General features: G+C 31.8%; 1 protein-coding gene across 2 annotated transcripts; it reads left to right on the forward strand.

Moving 5' to 3' along the window:
• Positions 1-612: 612 nt before the first annotated feature.
• On the forward strand, positions 613-16,529 carry LOC139512928 (EGF-like domain-containing protein 2). 2 transcript variants are annotated; one of them, XM_071300910.1, is made up of 11 exons: positions 613-796; positions 1,405-1,475; positions 3,371-3,499; positions 6,063-6,173; positions 7,069-7,286; positions 8,721-8,872; positions 10,281-10,423; positions 10,792-10,876; positions 11,698-11,899; positions 13,091-13,370; positions 14,545-16,529. In XM_071300910.1, the coding sequence occupies exons 2-11, from the start codon at positions 1,412-1,414 to the stop codon at positions 14,781-14,783; spliced, it is 1,623 nt and encodes a 540-aa protein (XP_071157011.1). In that variant the 5' UTR covers positions 613-796; positions 1,405-1,411; the 3' UTR covers positions 14,784-16,529. The 2 variants fall into 2 exon arrangements, with proteins under 2 accessions (XP_071157011.1, XP_071157010.1); XM_071300909.1 differs by having other exon boundaries at positions 613-763.
• Positions 16,530-22,187: the final 5,658 nt, after the last annotated feature.

Genomic DNA, 22,187 nt, shown 5'->3' on the forward strand with positions numbered 1-22,187 from the left:
AAATCCTAGACTGAATCTGACGGTGGAGGACGCCGTCGACGGAAACTATAGGATCGCTTTATCTGGCATTTGCAACACAAATGTCGTAGGCTTGATAAAAATATCTTGATTTGCAAATGAAAATAAAACTTTCTGAAATTCTATCTGTCGATTTCGTGCATTTAATATCAGTTTTAAAACTTTCAACCCCAAAAAAACATGTGTAATAAATCACCATACAAAAGTATGTAAAATAACTTGATTTTCATATTGAATCATTTTAAACAATTAATTTATTAAATAAATGCAACTTTCTTCTAGTGGTAAGTTTTTGACATTGTCTTTTGGATCTGAGCGTCACTGATGAATCTTATGTAGACGAAACGCGCGTCTGGCGTATTAAATTATAAGCCTGGCACTTTTGATAACTATTGAAGCCAAGAATTTATCGTGTAGGTACATTTTAAATGTAAGTCGTAGAAGTGGGAGATGATTTTACAGTAACAATAAGGGCTTTCCTTTGGTGGATGAAAAAAAACTTCAAAAGTTTGTTTAGATACGTAATTGTTTATGGAAATAAATTTTTAATATATGCAATACTAAGGGTGTTGGCGATAATAACCTATTTCATGTAAAGTAATGTACACAACAAGTTAATATCACATTCACTTATTATAAAAACTAGGAACAACCTAAAAACAGTAACAGTCAAACGGGTTCTCAATTAATATAATCAGTGATTCATCTAGTATCTTTAAGATATTGACAGGGATTAAAACTTCAGGTAATTATGATCATTGGTTGTATAAGCGTAAAGGTAAGTCTACTGAACTTTTTTATTAAGTTATTTGATTTTCTCCTGTTTCATTATTTCATTTCATGATATCAACAGTTTTGCCTATCTTTATTAACAAAACCAAAAATAAAGTTATTTAAACAGAGCATTCTTTGCAGTTCTATAACAAGATTTTTATTAAACGATAAGGGCAATCGGACAACCTTGCTTAACCCCCATTTACATTCGAATAATTTTATAGATAATGTATTTTGTTACATTTAACTAAAAAAGAAAAAAAACATTTTAGATGTTACTGATACTTCTCTGTGCATTAGCCCCTTTATCGTTATCATGTAGTACAAGACAGTAACTTATGATGGAAGACCCAGAAAAGATTGAAACTTTAATGACTTTCAAGAGTACTATTGGAATCTAAGTGTAATATATAAAATTGAAAATTAATATATCTTTAATATGTATGCAAGTTTTCTAAGATTTCTGTTTCTAAACCAGAGGGTTCCACGCCATTACACAATCAACAGTTTTGTTGTTTGAATATTTCTAAACAGATGTATTTTATTTAGTCTGAAACATTAAAATAGTTTCCTAGTAAATATCCCTTATACACACAGACATATTTATTGTAGACATAACATGATTGCTCGAACTTTACTGCACACCTGGTTGAACTTTATGATAATTTTCTTCTTCATTCAACGTAAGTATAAAAAAAGAGTACTTATATAATTACAATTTTACAAGTGGATCGAAATCAATTGATATCAAACGATTTATGAGTAATAATTTAAAGTGTCATCATTTAATTGACAATTAGTAATCAAACCTTCAGTCAAGTAATTTCTGTGGTTTTGTTTTTTTGCCAATTTAGTAGACTATGTTAACTTATAACTTTTGAAATATCACATGTTATTGATTTGAAATGTATTTGTTTGAATTAATATTTGTCATAATTATTATGTAATTGTTGGTCTACTAACATTATGTCCTCGATTGTTTTATATCAATATTTACATCATATCATAAACTTATCGACTTATACGTAATACAAGTCTTTTAATAATGTCGAGCTTTGTAATACTTTGGTTCGAAGTATTGCTATAATAAAAAATAAAAATGCAATTGATAACAACAATGAAAAGCCCCATCACTGCTTCTTCATATTCTCCGCCATAAGATAATTAACCTTCGCCATTAGTGGCTTCGCAACACAACATAATTTATACTTGTCAAGTAACGTATAATTGTTTTTGTAATGGGCGACGAAACAGATGATAATCTCTCGTTTACAAGACAAAAATATTATTTATAGATAAATGAGCATTACAAATGCATTATATGTAAGTATGTGAGAAAGGTCAGATACTTATGTAAAGTAAAAGTCATGTCGCAAGTTGATGGGTCTCTATTGAGTGCTAACCTTCATACAAACGCCTGCTCAAAAAATATTATTGTAAATTGTTATCAAGCTGTAAACTGTTAAAGTACAAGCATGTATTATTTATATTATATACCATTTTTTTCTTAATCAAATTGACAAATAAATTAAATAATAACAGCAAAAAAGCAATGAATTTATTGAATCTCAAGTAATTCCGCATATTGTGGTTATATACATGACACTGTAGCTCTAGGGAGAGGCGGCTGCAGATTTGTAAATGAGTGTTTTGCAAATTAATCGTGTCCAGTGCTTATACATTGATAAGAATTTATGAGATATTGTCCGAAATCCAGAAATGTAACGAATTAGAAGTGTTTCCAACGAGTACTTAATCTAACAGACAACTGCAATCCCTCGGAGACATGGTATAACAATGAACGAATCTGATGAAAGTATCAGAAATGGAAAGCGAGGGACAATTTGAATTTTTTTAAACGCACAATGTCTTACATAAGTAGAAATTAAACACTTAATTTTTTGTGAAAGCATTGAAGAGAAAAAGCAGCAGGTGGTTAAGAAAAGATTATTATTAATGATGTGCTTTGACTTCTCCTTATAAAATGAAAGATAACAAATAATGAAAATTGGGCCGTGTGGAAATTATCTAACGCTTTAAACACCATTTTCGGAAAGCAATTGAACATTCCGGTTAATTTGAAACCATTAATATTTTCTACATTATTTAGCAGTTTAGTCTCGTTAGAAATTCTGAATACGTACCTAATAACTAATATATCATGGATATTTAGTGCAAAGACATACAACAAATAAATCTTTAAAAGCAATAGAATGCAATAAAATGTTTCATAGTCATGTTGAAAAATAAATAACTTCTCATTTAAAACTTACGAAACAAAACTTACTTCGATATTTATAGAATATCGAAGAAGAGTACACTTTGCAAAATATAATTAACGCGAACCCGATCTGACATGCACCAGTATCCAATGTAACCGGATAACTCTTCTATGTTACACTACATATATGATGGACAAGGGTATAAGGTCATCCTTTATTCCCCAGTTACTTATTAGCGGGGGCATATAATAGTGCTGACATTTTTTGTCGTTTCAAAGCTGCATGTTGGTGAATAATCTCCAGATTGTTCAAGAGTATTTCCCCAAAGTGACCACTTATTAAATTATTATTTTCAGTTGGCAGAACCGACTTTCACTGTAGAAGGAAGGGATTTAATTGTAAAAGTGGTGGAATTTGCAATGCTGGTGATGGATCATGTTCTTGTCCAGCAACTCAAGCAGGATACGACTGTTCATTAGATACTGGTATCGGATTTGTTTTATTATCGAAAAAATATATTTTAATGTTCAGAAGTATTAATGAATAATCGGTACCTTAACATTGATATAAGTGATAACATTTATGCATTACTGTTAATCTATTATTACTGGTGTGGAAATATGTGGTTTGGAATTTTAGGAAACTTTACTTAAAAAGAAGTATGTCACCTCTATATTTTGTTCTAACGTATTGTTCTTGGATAGCAATCCAGACAGCGAAGAATGTATACGTGAATTGCTTTTTTTCCTGGTCTACTCGTCAATTTAAAGATCGGAATAAAACTAATATCAGTTAATATACCAGTTAGAAGAATGATATTGAAAATTAGAGAATGACAACTCATAACTATAAAATTTAAGAGCATGAAAACCAAGCACGATAGTGCATTCTACTATAACTGCACACCTTGAGCGACAAATCCTGTTACCAGAACAAAATAAGGAGATGTGGGATGATTGCATATAACTATCTTTACACCTATGATTTGAAAAAAAAATAAGAGAACAAATATGATTATGAAAATAAGATCTAGAGGAAACAGCTCTAACGGTAAAGCCTCGGTCACATCTTACCGGATAGCACGAACGGACGCCTAACGGATGAAAATAAAAGTTGTCCGTTGACAAAATTGTTATCCGTTGGGAGTCCGTTGATGTACTGATTGAACGAATAAAACGGACGCGTAACGAATGCATAACGGACACACAACGGATATGCAACGTACGAGAAACGGAAACGTAACGGACAGAACGGATGTCGAACGTACATTCAACGGACGAGTACCGCATAAAACGGACACCTAACGGAAGCGTACCGGATAAAACGGATGAACAAGATATACGGAAAAATTAAAGGCAACAATTATAATACATGTAAATCGCAAAAATATTCAAAATGTTTCTGTGTAACTGGTTTTGGTTTGTTCTTCAAAATGTCGTCAAAGGGCAGTTTCTGGCCTGAATATGAGCTGCTTGATTGTGAAGATGTGCCCTTACTCTAAAATCGATTCTGAATAATGAGAATTCATGAACCTTAAAAAATAAAATTGGCATTTCTGACGCGAAATTTTTTATTGGCATTTGTCCGTTTCAGATCCGTAACAGTTCATTATCCGTTATACGTCCGGTAGAAGTCCGTTTCACATTCGTTCAACATCCGTTTTATCCGTTAGACGTCCGTTAAAAGTCCGTTGGTGAATTAATCTGCCAGACCTCCAACGAATGTATAACGGACACGTAACGGATACAAAACGGAAACGAAACGGACGAGTACCGTACAAAACGGACGCCTTAAGGAGGCTCGCGGGTATAAGATTTTCAGAAAAAAATTAAACATTTATTTTTCATTACAAATTTTATTAATTACCTTTAGAAGTTGTTACTTTATCATATGGTACAAAAATTATTCCCAAAAATCAGTTCGTGTTAGCCCCTGGTGACTTTTAAAATGTAGATATCATTGAAAAAGCTCCAAATTATCTCCCTTTGGTGCCAAAATGCCATTTTTTGGCATTAAAATTTAAATATCTTTTTTAACTCATCGGTGACCTATATTTTTTATTGTTATTTTCGAATAAGCTGTACATAAACTAAATAATTGTAAAATTTTAGCGATTTCTTTAATTTAGTTCTTTTTTTATTTCGATATTACCTCTTTTTCTCCTATCAGTTCAACAGAAAATAAGTATTTTTACAAAAATGTATGCTTCTTTCAAAGGCAGGTTGTGAGCGTAAATGGACGGTGACCCCATTTATATCATTTTTCTATTAAGTATAAGATAAAGTTTCTTTATAGAAAAATACAGCGAAATCCTATATTAAATTAAAAAAAAATGATTTAGACCCGCGAGCCCCCTTAAGGACGTTCAACGGACATTTCATCCGTTGGACGTCCGTTCAAAGTTTTGAACATGCTCAAAATTTTCCACCGGACAAAACGGACGTCGACGGATAAAACGTACGCTAAACGGACATGCAACGGATATGGACGGACGTCTAACGGATAAGAACGGACGTCTAACGGACATTTAAACGGATTGAAAAAAAAGTTATCCGTTAGGCGTCCGTTCGAGCTATCCGGTAAGGTGTGACCGAGGCTTAAAACAATTTTTTTAAGGAATTACAGAGTTATGCCGCTTTGTTCAAACATATAATTTCATCAACCCGAGTTGTGTCGTAGTGCATCTCCTTTTATAGACAAAAAGATATGTACATTGTAGTGTACTTATTTTGGGACAAATTACATCAAAATTATATAAAAGTCTATCAACTCTAACTGATAATATGGACAATTGTATGTTAAGGGGGTCTTATTACTAATTTTTAACCTTTTTAAACTGGTACAAATACCATTTTACATAAAAATGCATGCCCCAGATTTTGCTAAAATGTAATATCACTCCTTACTTCTTTTTTTAATTCATATGTATAAAGGAAGGAACACTCTTCGAGGGTGCATGATGCTTAAACAAATGTTTTAATTGACTCGTTTATATAGGTAACTTATATCAACATTTATGATTTTACTTCTCAATGTCATATTTTACAGATAAAATGGAATGTGACAAAAATCCATGTGAAAACGGAGGTACCTGTTACGAGCAGGACAAATGTTTCTGCTCACCTGATTATTACGGAGAAAGATGTCAGTATAAAACAGGTACATAAAAATGAATAAAAAATTGAAAATAAAAACAATTATTTCAATCAGACTTAGGAATCAATAAGCCCATCTTGTTTTTAAAAGAAAAAACGTGTGGCTTAACTGAAAGAGATAAAATTATTATAATTTATATTGTTCAAGTTTTTTGCTGCATTTTTTATAATTTAAAAAAAAACAGAAACCTTGTGTGCGTGATTTTGAAATTGTATATATATCTTCTTTGAATGCCAGATTATCATACTTTGACGCCAAAAAATCATTCGAGATACATGGTCGATTCAATGACATCACATTTTGTATTGACGTTGATTTGCCTGCAATTTTTACCTTTTCTGAATTTTGTATTCTGTGAAATTAATAATTACTGATAATAAACCCCAATTACGTGGGTTTTTTTTTCTAAACGCGGTTCCAATGTTACAAGAGTTCCAAGTCTGTTGGGATCTTCAATTACCTATATGTTGTAAAACATTTGGTTAATAAAGAATTTAATTACGTGATACAATGTATATCGAACGATTTGTTAAAACTCAAAAAAGGCGCTTTCTATTAGCAAATTGTTTTACAGAATTCAGTTCCTACATATGATGTTACTGTTGTTTTGTAATGATTAAACAATAGTTCCTACAGTTTTCCTCATAGTGGTTTTTATTTAGTTATAAAGTCAATATAATCTGTTACACAGTACACAGTACATTGCTATATCAATCATTGAACTTTGTAATGCAAGTTCTGTTTCTATTTCCAAACATTTAACTTTATGTTCATGCTTGTTGTTAATAATGTGCTTTTTTTAATCATATAAAGTCTATATAATCTGTACATTGTTATATAAATCTTTGATTTTCTGTTTTTGTATATCCAAACATTTCACTTGTTTACGTGCTTGCAGTTACTCAAGAATGTTTAGGTTCTGAAATTAAAATGGCGTTTGTGGTTCCTGACACATTTAGAGGAGAGGTTTACCTGAGTGAGGATGAAGACAACTGTAAATTTAATGAGATGGAAGCAGGTGTTCCAGGATTAAACAAGTACTCGTTGACAATTCCGTTCAATTCCACTGATAATGTGTGTTCACAATCTATCAACAAAACAAAAGATGAACCGATGGTAAGAACTGGGCTATTTTTATCTCCAAATAATTACATCTTTAATTATTTGAATAGAATAATAAAGGTAAAAAGGTAAAAAAGACAACAACTCGAACAAAGAGACAAAATAGCCCAAGGCCACTAATGGGTCTTCGGCTCAGCGAGAAAATCCCCTACCAAGAAGATATGGTCCCTAAACAATATTTTATAAAGCGAAATGAACGCCACACTTAAATCCGAAACATTAAAATGAACTAAAAAAACACCACACAATACTATCAAAGAATAGAAGATCCTCACTTGAGACAGGCGCTAAAACGAGTCGGGGTTAAACCTGTTTTATGTGATTTCAACGCTCCCCTATATACCTCTAGACTAGCAGATGTTAAAATACACAAACACCTAGCAAAATGCACAGGTTTGGTTAGCTTGTGAGGTGAATGGCGATATTTTTGGTGCTTTGTATAAAATATTACAATATAAGATGGAACGTATAATATGTTTGCACGTTAACTTATATTTAGAAATTGTGTCATTGCCACACTGTTTTCTGGGTCCTTTCGGTTTTATTGTCGAATTGGACTTCTCCGTATTTTAGTTCCAAGCGTACATATATATAGTGACTTTCATCAGTTTAATATTGAGAGTCAAACGCAATGAAGATTACAGAATTTACATATACAAATAAAATAATAAAGTGATTAATAAAATAGTTGCGTGTTTAAAAATTATAAATAAGTTTGAATCATTGAATTATCGGCGGCGAATGACAACAAATACATAATTTAGATAATGAAAAATGAGAATGACATTAAAAGTCATCATGAATAAAGAATGTTATCAGATAAATTGCATGTATTTACCTATACTGTTATTAAGCTATTTTGATGTTATAAACAGACAATAATTAGATAAATTTGTAACAAGACGGTTTTGTCCAATAAAATGGTTTCATATAGTTTTTTCTTATATCAAAATATTTGTCACATACCAAAAATACTCATTAAAGAATCCGTCATTTTGACTGCAAGACAACAATTGCTAGGCATTTTAAAAGTTATTTTATTTTCTCCATAAAATGCAACATGCGTACGTTCATGTATATAGCATTAAAATGTCGTTATACCAAGTAAACGCTTTTTTTTTTTTAACTTTCACAAGGTCGTATCAAATTAATGGGAAGCATTCTGCGTTTTGTACAAAATTAATGTGTTTCTGTCGACTTTTTTTTTGACACCACTTAAGATTAAATAAAGAAGGATTCAAAATCAAGAAAAGGAAGAGAATAACGCTACATAGGAATGGGCGTTCAATAGCTTTGCTGTAGACAGATAGATATGCATTTATTCCTTTCGAACGTTTTGAAAATTTTAATTGGAAGGCCTATAGATAGCATTAGAAATCCCTGGAACCATTCTTTATTACCATGAACTGTATTTTTTTTTATCGACAGGAGGGAGATGTAAGTCGATTTGTTGATGTCGTGGTCAGTTATAACCCAATGTTTATATCCAGTACCGATAGTATCATCATATATAGTTGTATTCATAAAGGCTCCAATTTTACTATGTTTGCAGAACTTGATGATGTTGGTTTAAATGAAAGGTTAGTTTAAGAGATATACGCGATTTCTTCTTTTAATATTTCATTTTCGTTGCCATATATTTGTTTTTAAACCAGTGAAATATGCCAAAAAAGACTTATTTTTTGCTGTTTTCGAGCATTTTCATCTGTTAAAGGATGGCGCCCAAAAACTTCCAAAACAGTTAAACATATAAAACAACTTTGTATTGTTATTTATATAACTAAGGTGCACCCATGTGTCAAATATGACTAATTATATGGTATCACACAACACAATTATAGTTCAAATAAAGAAACAATTACAAGAATTATCTAGGTATAAATTCTAAAAATGTAATTGCAGACAACTAACCCGCCAAACCGAAGGTCATATGACAAAAGTGACATCAGGCGGTTTTGCATGGTTTTCTGGCAGATCTTAACAACACATTGAAAAATCAGTAAAGAAATAGGATCACTACTTGGTCACCATCATCATCAGCACAAATAAAATAAAAAAAAACATCTAAATGAAATAATCTGTTTTCTTTCTCGAAATTATAAAGCCCTTTTTAAATTTGGTGTCATATTCTATCAAAGTCCTAAGATTTAAAAAAAAATCATCTTCAGTTATAGTTGCGTCCACATTTCTTTGAATTTGTTATCACTATATCAGGTTGTCTAAGGTGATTAAAAACTGTTCTGGGTTACCGTTAGTTGTCTCATTCTTCAGGTTCGTATCATGTGTATTTGGCTTGGTGTCAGTTATTCATAAAACTTTCCCTGTGTTTTGTTATCTTTTTGTTTGCACGAGTGTTTGTCACTGGTAAAGGTTAAGTTAAGGTGACCGGTGAACACCAAGGGTAGTGTAAATAACATTGCAACATTCATTCTAATGCTTATATATTTCGTACGATCTTTACTAGGTTATATAAGTTTGAAAGCCAAAAGGTATCAACGATATTTACAACCAGCCATGCAGGTAAAACAAAACAATGCAAAATAAGAAGATGTGGTATGATTGCCAATAAGACAACTATTCACCACATTTTAAATGAAGTTCACGTAAGTTATTATAGAAAACCGTTCGGCATTCAACAACAGGAAAACCCATACCGCATAATATAATAAAGAAGGCCCGACATGAAACATTTAATAATTAGGAAAACTAATGGTTAAATTCATAACCAAAAAAAATCCGAAAACAAATATGAATTGCATGAAACAACGACAACCAATAAAGCACAGGTCCCTGACTCCAAACAGACTCCTACACGATGTGATGGCTTGAACATGCTTGAAGCCTTCAAGGCGTCAACCCTCTTCTTACCTGTGATATTGGTTTAACGTTAAATAAGAACAAATTATTAAAAAAAATAAAGTCACCCAAAGTAATATCATTTACATAAAAATGTACACAATACCAATATTGTTTTGACTTTTTTTCTAGAACAAACTTAAAGAAAAACATCATTTCTGGTACCTATTTGCCTGTTAAATTTGCAGTTCAGAATAAAGATGGCCAACCTTTAGATAAGCCTCTATTTGTAGGCGACATCTTTAAGTTATTATTCTTCCTCGCAGATACTGATGGTATGTAGTTTCAATAAGATATAAAAAGTTTAAGAGTAAAAAACATCAGGATTTAAATGAGCAAAAGAAACTAATTATGAAAATTGTAATAACAAGCTTTTATAATGATCAAATGTTAACCTCTGCATATGCTGATAAACTTAAAGATGAACGTCGTTTTTGATTGCAGTATTTTATTTTTATTTTAATGATTCATTCCATATAAAAAACAGTACAATGCAAGTAAGAATTTACCGTTTGCTTTCGAGCGGAGTTTTAAACTAAATAAATCAATATAATAGTATCAAAGGTACCTTTCTTATGATTTAGTACACAAGACGCGCATTTCGTCTACATAAGACTCATCGTTGATATATTGCTTTTTGCAGTGTATGAAAGTCTTAGAATTGACAACTGCATAGCCAATAACACGTTATCAGGAAAGCCATTACAATTTGAATTTGTTAAGGACGGGTATGTACATATATTATAAGAGTGAAATAAATAGTTAATCATTCATCAATAAATTACATAAAAATATTCATAACAACTTATAGTTCTAATAGATTTATGTTCTGATAGATTTATAACTCATATTAAATTTAGTGGATATATTTACAGAATCATATTTTTGTGTAAGAATTCCTACTCACAACGTCACGAAAGCGTGGTTATTCTGGTTTTCATGGAACTCACTGATTTTCTAGTTAATTCCTTTATTCCCAACTGATTCAGCGTTCAATTCCTCTTACCCAAATATGGAAGTGAAATATATGACGTAAAAGGATCTTTTAGACGTACCTTTTACGTTAATTAGTTTATTCTGTTCTTTACCGTTTCAGAATTTATCATTAAAATTACATGTATACAGGGAATATTTTTAAACAGGTCATCAATGGTGACAGGAAAATGATATGTATGGTGACATTTTGTCATTTTCCGACCGGCAGTGAAACCCATGCCAAAAAAGAGCGTCAGTTTTGGTATGCGGGATGTTTAAATCTAATACCTCTTGTATCTGTAAAATGTAGGCTTTTTTTCTGTTTTCATAATCAAACTAAATATTTTAAAATGTCCAATAAGTGTGCAATAAATGAATGTTTCGAGTTTTCATTGACGAGATTTAAGAACGAACAAATCCTTTGCTTTAACATTTCCGTTTAAAAGCTCACACATCTCATTATGTATGTCCCTGTCCCGTAGGCTACATCTACGTCATTATTTTATGTCGATAGCTGTTCCATTAGAAATCATACATTATCTTTTCATCTTTATATATATATAATATAATGTAGATGTCCCACTGAAGATGGAAAGAATATCATGGTGAATACAGACGGTCCACTTGCAGCTAGGTACAGAAAACCTGGTTCAACAGAAGAACTACCAGCTTCAGAACTCTTCATGTACGCTTTTAAATTCAAAGGAACAACAAATGTTGGCTTTAACTGTGCTGTTAAAATATGTAAAAAAGGAGAAGAAAGATTTTGTAAGCCTGTAAGTGTTAACTTTTATGGAATACTTTTGCATAATGACATTTCCGTAAATTGCAAGTGTTTCAGAATTAACCTCTGTCATAAAAATATAAAATAACAACAAAAATATAAATGATATATTAAACAAAGACTTTGATTAACAGAAAGTATTAATGTACTTTGCCTAAATGCAGTATTTAATAGTCCGTGGAATACCAGTATAGATCTATTTCTCTAATTCTTAGCAATGTCACCATTTCTGGGCCCATTGTATACAAAAATCAATGTGTTGTTTTCGATGGTATCAGAAGATGATGAATGGAAATGTGCTAATAGTGAAATAGTGGAAGGCACTCGAAGGGTATTTTCGTTTATCAAAAATAAAAAATCATTTGATATCATATTATCGTTAGAGACACAGATTCTTTAATTGTTACTCGTGAATTATTTGATTAGTCAAAACTCGATCGTAAAAATTAACATTTAATGTCTGTCGATTACAAATCCTTGATTGGACAAATCTGATAATCCACTGGTACCAATGTAAGAATTTATATTTATCAATAACCTAAAAAAAAACCAACATACATGCTACATAAAGGCAACAGTAGTATACCGCTGTTCAAACTCATAAATCCATGGACAAAAAACAAAATCGGGGTAACAAACTAAATCTGACGGAAACGCATAAATATAAGAGGAGAACAACGACACAACACTACAATGTAACTAACACACACAGAAACGGACCAAGCATCAGACAAAATCCCACGAAAATAACAAATATAACATCAAAACAAAATACATGAATTTGGGATAGACAAGTACCGTGACACGTCTTATCGCAATGTCAATTTACACTCAAAAATAAGAGAAAACAAACGACGCAACGTTAAACTGTAACACACACAGAAACGAACTATAATATAACAACGGCCATATTCCTGACTTGGTACAGGACATTTTTAAAGGAAAAAATGGTGGGTTGAACCTGGTTTTGTGGCATGCCAAACCTCGCACTTTAATGGCAATGTTAAATATAACATAGAAATGACAACATAATATTACAGGACTACAATACAAATAAATAGGAAAACTGTGTCTTTTGATATATTTTAGATGTCAAGTTATATAAACTTTAGGACAATTCGTTTTATTTGGCAATGAAGAGAAGAAGTTTAAAATTGTGATAAGATTTATTTTTCTTCTACAGCGTGATTGTTCATTGCCAGTTGGAGCCCCACCAACAGTTAGTACCTTTACTCCCGCAGTTGTCGACGTAACTTCTGCTCCAACGTTAGTCCCCGAGCTGCAAGGTCGTGAAGAAACTGGAAACGAGACTTCAATCAATAGTACACAACCTTCCATCAGAAGAAAGAGAGATTCAAATTATGGAGATAGGCAATTCGTATCAGCAATACTAACCATTAAAGAGCCCTCATTAGATGAAGTACTCATTTTCCCTAAAATTGGACAAGAAAATATCAAAATAGGTAGAGTGTAACCTTACATAACTAATTTTAAAAGTATTGTTACAGAACAAATAATTTGCATTGAAATGGTCAATTCGTCTATTGGAAAGTTGAAAGTCTATTTACCGGGTTTGTAATATCATGAGCAACACGATGAGTGCCACATGTGGCACAGGATCTTCATACCCTTCCCTTCAGGAGCACCTGAAATCATCCCCAGTTTTTAATGGAGTTTGTGTTACTTAGTCTTTTGTTTTCTTTATTATGTCTTGTATAGTATTTGTTGTTTGTTTGTCTTTTTATGTTTGAGCATTGGCGTTATCAGTTTATTTTCGATCTATGAGATTGAATGTCCCTCTGGCATCTTTCGTTCCTCTTTTGAAATTTGCATGTTATTTAGCATATATTATAGTTTCAAGTCGTCCATCTGTGTCAATATCGTAGTTAAGATCAAGATTTATTTGTGAAGCTGATCTTCCAATTTTAGGTACTATCCTGAATCTTAAGTTCAGTTTAATATATGAAATGCAATCTTTCACTTAAATGAGGGTTATTGAGTGACAGGACACCATTGACTAAGTGAAATTGAAGATCTACGTTTAAACCCGCTGTAATTGTGTTCACCTGTCCTTTACAGGTTGTTGTTCGGTGTGAGCAAATGCCCCGTGTTGAAGACCGTACTTTGGCCTATAATGTTTTACTTTTATAAATTGTGACCTTGATGGAGATTGGTGTCATTGGCACTCATACCATATTTTCGTATATCTATAAGCTTTTTTTCCTTTTTTTCGTTAAGATGGGTTTTTTTTTATGAATTCTTCATACTAAAATAACAATACGTCTGCCAGTAAGGATGCACAATTAGTACCCGTTGGAATATTTGGTAAAATAGCAAAGCACCAAACTAAACAAATATAAAGTTTATCAAAAAGTCTAACAATTTGAATATTTCTTCAACGGTGGTTTTGTTCTTTGAATTAGTGTGGTTCATTAAAAAAAACTGATCACCCATGTCATATAACAGAATATGTGGGTTTTTTTGTTTCAAATTTTGCGCCTATAATAAGACCATTTTTATAAACATATCTTCTCTGGTCCTTTTGTGTTTGTAAGGTTTCATTCAACTACCCATTGTTTATTGAGAACCTGTCACATAGTTTCCTTTTTTTAAATGCTTGTTGTTCTTATATTTTAGGAAACCTGAACAAGAACACAATGACAGCAGATAAAGAGGACACTAAATGTGTCATGTCACAAAACATTATTATTGTTATAGTTGTCCTTGCAACATGGGTGTTTGTACTCGTAGTAATTTCTTCCGTGTTAGCAGTGTCAAAATGCAGGAGTCATAGAAGAATTCAGATTCTCAAAAGCAAACGAAGTTCATTTGATTTTAACTATACAATTCCCAGACCAAAACTGAATATCAAATGATTAATTTTGACCAATATTAATATGTTTCTTTTGGATTTATGAATTCTTAAATAATCAGTGTATATTCATAGAATGTATAAACTTTAGATGAAGAAACTATGTTGTTTTCCTTATCATGAATGTGTAAATTACTAGTTATTGTCACGAGAAACAACTTAAGTAGGATAAATGTGGTCCCTGACTATACACAACTCGCCATGTTTTGTTTATCTGACAAACATTTGACTTTTTAGGCGAGTATCAGATCTCACATTGATGGTTTTCTTATTTATACCATATGTCGTAATATTTTACACAGAAAATTAAATCTACAGTGAATCTGACATAATTATTTATGATACTTCTTTAAAGTTAAAACGACGGTGTATCTTCAATTACTTTAATATGTGTCATCTTATCATCTTATATTTAGGGATAACTTTAAAGGGTAGTAACATATTATCAATGAGTTTCTGTTTATATCGAACGTTTGATCTAATTGAGATAAAAGAGAGACGAAAGATACCAAAGATATTAGGATTGAAAACCTTTAAACAAGAATTCTTTCTAGACTGACGTACAACTTGATTTTATGGAATTGTGTCATGAATAGCTACATGTACTTTACAAGTTGAAATTATTTGATTTCATTATATTACGGTATATGTTTAAAGAGAACCTTTTTTATTTTTTTTGTAAATCGGATTTCAAAAGAGGTTTTAAATATATTTTTAAATCTATAGCTAATAAATTCACGTTTCTTGTTTGTTTTTAAAGGAGAAAAGACAGAAAGCAAACACCAATTAAAACTTTTAGGCGAAGACAACAGGACAACAGCATGTCATTTAAGAAAATTTACATGAAACTTGATTGACAAGATAGTTGTTGTTTGCTTTAATAGCTTAACATTTAGTGTCAAATATTTTAGGCATATTCAAGACCCCAAAACATTAGCTATAAATCTAGTTGACAAGCTTTATTTAACTACTCTATTAGGATAAAAGCTGACAATGCATATATTTTGACGTTCAGCAGGAAACCAAACTGACCCCCTCAAAGGATAGTTGCAAGGGTGCTTTGAGTGGCATAGAGCGCGATACCTTCACAATACTAAGATTTTGTATGAACTGTACGCGGCTGTATATACACGATAATTATAGATTATCGTTGATCATCTCAACGAGATTGGTTTTCTCGCTTGAGCCGGGACGACAAAAGCGAGAAAAGCAATCGAGTTGAGATGACCAATGATAATCTGTTCATCGCTATTTTACTTATGACGACGTTGTCAATTTCATGTCAATTTCGTTAGCAACGTCACGTGCCTGCTTAGTTTCTAGCGATAACTTTCCATCTCAAGCGAGTAGCATGATATGAAAAATTATCACAAAAACAGATCAAAGGAAAAATGCACAACATAGCGATAATACACCCAATACAACCATACTGATGTCCTTATAAGCATGAATTTAACTAATGGGATTTTATAATAATGTTAAGTATTGGAAGTGATAACCTGGTGTTTTTTTCTGGTTTTTTTTCCATAATTCTTTTTTGGTCTTAAATTATTAAGCAAACGTATCAATAATTACATTCTAATAGATTGCAGTATAATATACCATACAAAGGTTGACCTTTTATGCACTAGATTATAGCCAAAGATTTTGTTAAATTCATTATGATAGAAAATATTGAATTGTAAAAAACTCAAGTGTGTCAATTCGTGTATTGAATTTATAATAATAAAAATGCTATCATACTTTCAAATGTGATATATTTCTTTAATGTATAAGTATTGCACTTACAAAAACAAACAATAATTGAGTGTCTAGAGTTTGCTTCGTAAATGGCAAATATTGATGAATCTATCTCTTACTCATATTACAATAACTTGAATGAAAAATGATTGTTTGATAAAAATGAAATCAAATTTCAGTAAAATTCTGCTTGTCATTTCATCTATACAAAAAAGTGGGAAATGAGTTGTTCCATATACAATGAAAAGTATAAAAAAGGCCACTTTGCAAAAAAAACATGAGAAACCTTCAATGAATAATTCGAATTATAAAATTACAGTAACATGAAAGTGAAAAAAGTCATTGCAGTTAACCCCAAGTTCTTAAGTAGGTCAAACATATGTGCTGTTAGCTATCACTATCTTTTGGTATAAATTTCGGTCACTTAATTTGTTTTCATATTATCTGAGTTGAAATTTGTTGTCCGTCTTTCGATTTCTTTTTCAAAAATCTTCTCTGAAAGTAGTCAGCTAATTAAAAATAAGCTTCAAAACATTAATCATTGAGGTACCTAGATACAACATGTGTCCGTTGATTAGTATATAATGAGAAGACGTGGTATGATTGCCATTTAGACAGTTCTCCACCAGGGACCAAAATACATACAAGTCCCCAACGATAGAAAATGAGCAAAACCCATAATACATAGTCCGATATCAGTCCCGAAAAGACAAAGGTAAAACTATTCAAACGAGAAAACTAACGGACTGATTATGAACAAATAATGAGCGAAAAAAATATAATATAAATAAACACTTAACTACAAGCTCCTCAATTGGGACAGGCACGTGCAGAATGGGGCGGGGCTAAACTTGTTTGTTGGCGCCAAACCCTCACTTTAACATGGGACGGTGGTGTGACAGTACAAGAACAAACTATACAAATATTTTGAAAAATACTTAATTCATCAGATCGATACAAAGGGGGGAAAGACATCGTGGCAGGGTTCTTTAAATAAACAAACCAAACTTGGTCGAAAAGGATATAAATAGAATATATGGGTTAAATGCAAGATTTGTCTGTCATTAACTGTTATAGAGAGAGAAAATCTAACAGAGGCAGAAATGAAAGGAATGTTATTTTTTTTTTATCTTTACTGACTATTTTCACCAAAACTGTCAAAACGACTCCTTGTGTGAGTCATTACCCTTGGGGGGACCTTTTAACATTTCCCAATTATATTTGTAATTGTCTTGAAAACTGAATACAACACAAAGAGTAACTCTAAATTATGCTTACGGATAATCTATCCCCAAATTGATACGATAATCCCGGACCTGTATTTTCTATCGTGATTTCCTTGCTAGAGGATTGATGCTAACAATGAAACTATTAAAATAAAGAGTTATGTTCTAATTCGCCAAGCTTAACCGAACATAAATTATTTAGTCAATAAAACTCAACACATGTATACTATAGGAATGAGCCCTCCCTGTGAGTAGCACACTTTACTACTTTATTTTTTCTTCAATCATCTAAAAACCATTTTATATATTCATATTTCAATATTCATTCAAACGTCGATCTGCATCTAATAACTCATCCAAGAAAATCACACAAGTTTCCTCAATACAACAAAGTCCGTATCGGGACTCCATCCCACTAAAAATCAAAATCAACAACAATCTACAAAACACAATAAATACATTATTATTACAATTAATCTTGTCACATCATTAAACTGTCTAACTCAAATCTATGAAATGGGTGGGGTGGGGGTGGGGGATATGTATAACGAAACGGAGGTATGCTACTCTGAAAGGCAGAACGTCGAATAACTAGTTATAAAAATATATTTTATTTATGATAAGATTTTGCACGAGAATCACGATCCTACCCTCGTACAAACGGGTAGGATACCTGCATTGCGACATACAATAACAAAACAGGAATGCAACCATGTGCTCATCAACACGTGTTGAACATAAACAAACACAGACATGTGCTTCTGATACTATTAATAAATATATTTATGTTCTAATTCGCCAAGCTTAACCGAACATACATTTTTTAGTCAATAAAACTCAACACATGTATACTATAGGAATGAGCTCTCCTTGTGAGTAGCACACTTTCGAAATGACAAAGTAGATAATAAAAAACGGGTATGAAAATTACAAGCCAAGATTCTTAGTAACGAGCAGTTTTTTCAGAAATGTATTCACGCACATCAGTCTTTTGCTGTATCTGATCATTAAGACCATCTACCGTGTTTCTTAAATATTCTATCTTAAATACTAGCAGCAGCCACAGCTGTTGCTCCACCTGCTCTTAAACTTTATGCAAACCAAATTTTGATTTGTCTAATCCCAAAGATTCTAAAGCCTCTAACAGTATTTCTCTGGCTCTTGTATAAGACAAAGGTGTATGATCCCCTTAGCACGTACGTGTTAGTCTTTTTACGATATACAATTGATCTAAATATGAATTCTATAGAATCGTTTTTAATGTTCGCTTGGTTCAAGTATGTCTCTAACATTTGAACTGGACAGGTTACCGAATATGTTTTGAAATATAAATATGAGTTTCTGCTCTCTGTTGGTCCGTTTTGCTTTTTTCGATGAATAAAGACATATATAATGAATGAAATGAAACATCTGACCTTTTTAAATTAACTAATTCCGAAAATCTTAAAAATCCGGCATAGCTAACGAGACATATACATGCTATTCTTCTATGGTTTAAAGTACTATTTGTATTGCCATATTTCAAAACCAGTTGATTAAGAATATGAGGAGTTATTGGTTCCTTCTTGTTTACAATGTGATGACCGATTGACCTTTGTGTACCTTATTTTACGGAAGTACAAAGAAAAGAATCACAAGGATTTACATATCCAGCTAATTTGTATGTCCATTGAATGGCATAATATGCTTCATCTATCTTTGCAAAAGAATCATAATTTTTTCGTAAGTGAATCAAATATAATGAGACATTATAATCTGATGCCGGTAAAGGCTTTATATTAAATAAATTACACCATTTACAACAGCTATTAAATGCATACCTGTATTTCTTTCTAGTATTATCAGCTCTAGAATTTAAACAATAATCTGGAAGACATTTTGCAAGGTTGCTAAGAGCTTCATTCTGTGGTATGTTATCCTTAGACCAACGACCAGTACTAAAAACATCTGCAAAACGTATAAATAAAATAAACAAATAATAACATCATAATTTTATATCTCGTGTACATCGTACTAGTCACTAGACCTTGCTATATAAACATATATAACCGTGTCAAAACCAAATTTGCATTACAATGCCAATATCCCATATTGCAAACAATTAACAATATGTACAATGCAAATTTCCCATATTGTAAACAATTAACAATATGTACAATGCAAATTTCCCATATTGTAAACAATTAACAATATGTACATAAATTCGAACATCATTAAGTCGATTTCATCTTAATTGCCAGTATATCAGACTTAAAATGCTTGGTACCAAAAATGGAGTTTTTATTCTGTCCTTGAATAAATATATTTTGACCTGATGAAAAATTAAGAACTTCTATAACGTAAGGTTGAAATTCCAATCTTCTATTAAAAATCAAAGACCAAAATGCCGATGATGGCCATTTTGGAATGATCAATGTTCCCTCAGCTCTACAGAGAATGAGGTGTTTAATGCTTTTAGCCACTTAACTTATTGGAGGAACAATCCAATTATTTTCCAAAGTCCAATTTTGAGCGAAAGCGTCAATAGCAGTACTTCCTGGATTCCAAAACTTTGAGTTGAACCTTTTCAATTTTGTATAATGAAAATTAGCAAATCTATCTATTGTTTAAGGACCCCAAATTTCATATATGAAAGTAAAAAAACTGAAACGAGGTTTGCCAGTCATCAATATCAACCATTTTAGATTTGAAATCAGCTTTGGAATTTTCACACCGAGGTATCCAAGTAGGACACAACGTGATACCCGACCTTGGACATATTCTAAAAATACCATAAGCTAAATGTTGTAAATGTAACTTTGTACTGCCTTTATTGATTATATTTACACAATTTTGGTTGTCTGTATTCCATTTAACTATTTTACATTTCAGATCGGGTTCAAACAAATTCAACGATAACTGAATAGCCCTGAGTTCACGCCAAGTGGAACTCAATTTTTTCTCATTTTCATTCAACATACAATGAAAAATCTTTTCATTCAACATACAATGAAAAATCTTTTCATTCAACATACAATGAAAAATCTTTTCATTCGATTCAACAGTATATGCACCTAAAGCTATATTACTTGCATCTGAATATACCATAATTCTCGGTAAAGAATCATTCAATAAAAGCTTCTCATTAAGCGCCAACAAATTTTCCTGCCAAAATTTCAATTCAGCTAATACACATTTTTCATATACTAAATATAGTTTTGAATCCCACGTTTTTCTGTTTTCTATCGCGAAATATATATGCCTCGTCATTAAATTTGTGACATTACCCATAACTGGTGACATTGATATAATTCTTCCGGCAAATTGATCCATCATATGTGCGTTCAACTTTGAAAATGATTTTAGTATAATATCAAGAGAATCTTTAGTGTCATTAATTCTGCGCTCTGGCACCTTTAAAGTAAAATCTTCTGAATCGCAAATCAACCCTAACCATTCTAAACACTAAACTGGTTCAAAAATTGATTTTTTTCTTCATTGACAATAAATTCAGCCAGTTTAAGTGATGACTTTACAAATTCAGAAGAATCTTTACAATTTTGATAACCTTCATCCATGCCTAGTCCATCGTCCAGATAAAGAACAAAATTAACACCATTTTCTCGTCAATACTTTACCATTGGTCTCAAACATTTAGTGAATATTAAGGGGGTGCTACTTAAACCAAAAACTAGTACAGAAAAGCAGTAGAACTTGTTATTCCAGGAAAAACCTAAATGTGTTTGTTGTTCTGTAGAGATGTCCAAATGAAAATATTCTGATTTTAAATCAAACTTAAATCAAACTTAGTTAGAAAATGATCTTTTTGGAAGAATTCCATTGCAATTTTCCAATCTTCGAATTTTACCTTGTTTTTCAAAACATAGAAATTCAATTCACTTAAATTTAAAATCAAACGCTTTTTACCAGTCTTTTGTGTAGCTACATTGAGAGGATTAACCACAAATGGTTGAAATGGTACTTCTAGAATACAGCCATTGCCAATTAGCTCGGTTACCGCTTCAATTAGAAACAAACTATTTTCTAAGGCAGATTTATTATTCCGAAATTGCATTGGAGGGGGTTGTTTCATAAATGGAATTATATAACCCATTTCAATGGTGTCCAACACAAATTTGTTGGCCCCAATGTGTTTTTAGAACTCTATATGTTTAAATAAGCTTGATTTTAATCCTTTAGCGATTTTTAAAAAATCTATATATTTATCAAAATATTTAACATGTTGAAAGAGAACATTAATATGACCAAATAACATTAAATTGTCAACAAAAGTAATATACTCATCTTGTATCTTTTCACTTTGACAAGGTTCCAAAGGTTGGTTTGTTTGTAGCTTTTGGGCAGTTCCTCTTGAAGTGGCCAGTTTGATGACACTCGTAATAGGTGTCGTGTGGAGTCGCCTCGCGGCGACGGAACCTATGAAAGGGCTACTGGGTAGCGTT

Source organism: Mytilus edulis, chromosome 2, assembly GCF_963676685.1.
Source record: "Mytilus edulis chromosome 2, xbMytEdul2.2, whole genome shotgun sequence".
Classification (NCBI taxonomy): Eukaryota; Metazoa; Mollusca; class Bivalvia; order Mytilida; family Mytilidae; genus Mytilus; species Mytilus edulis.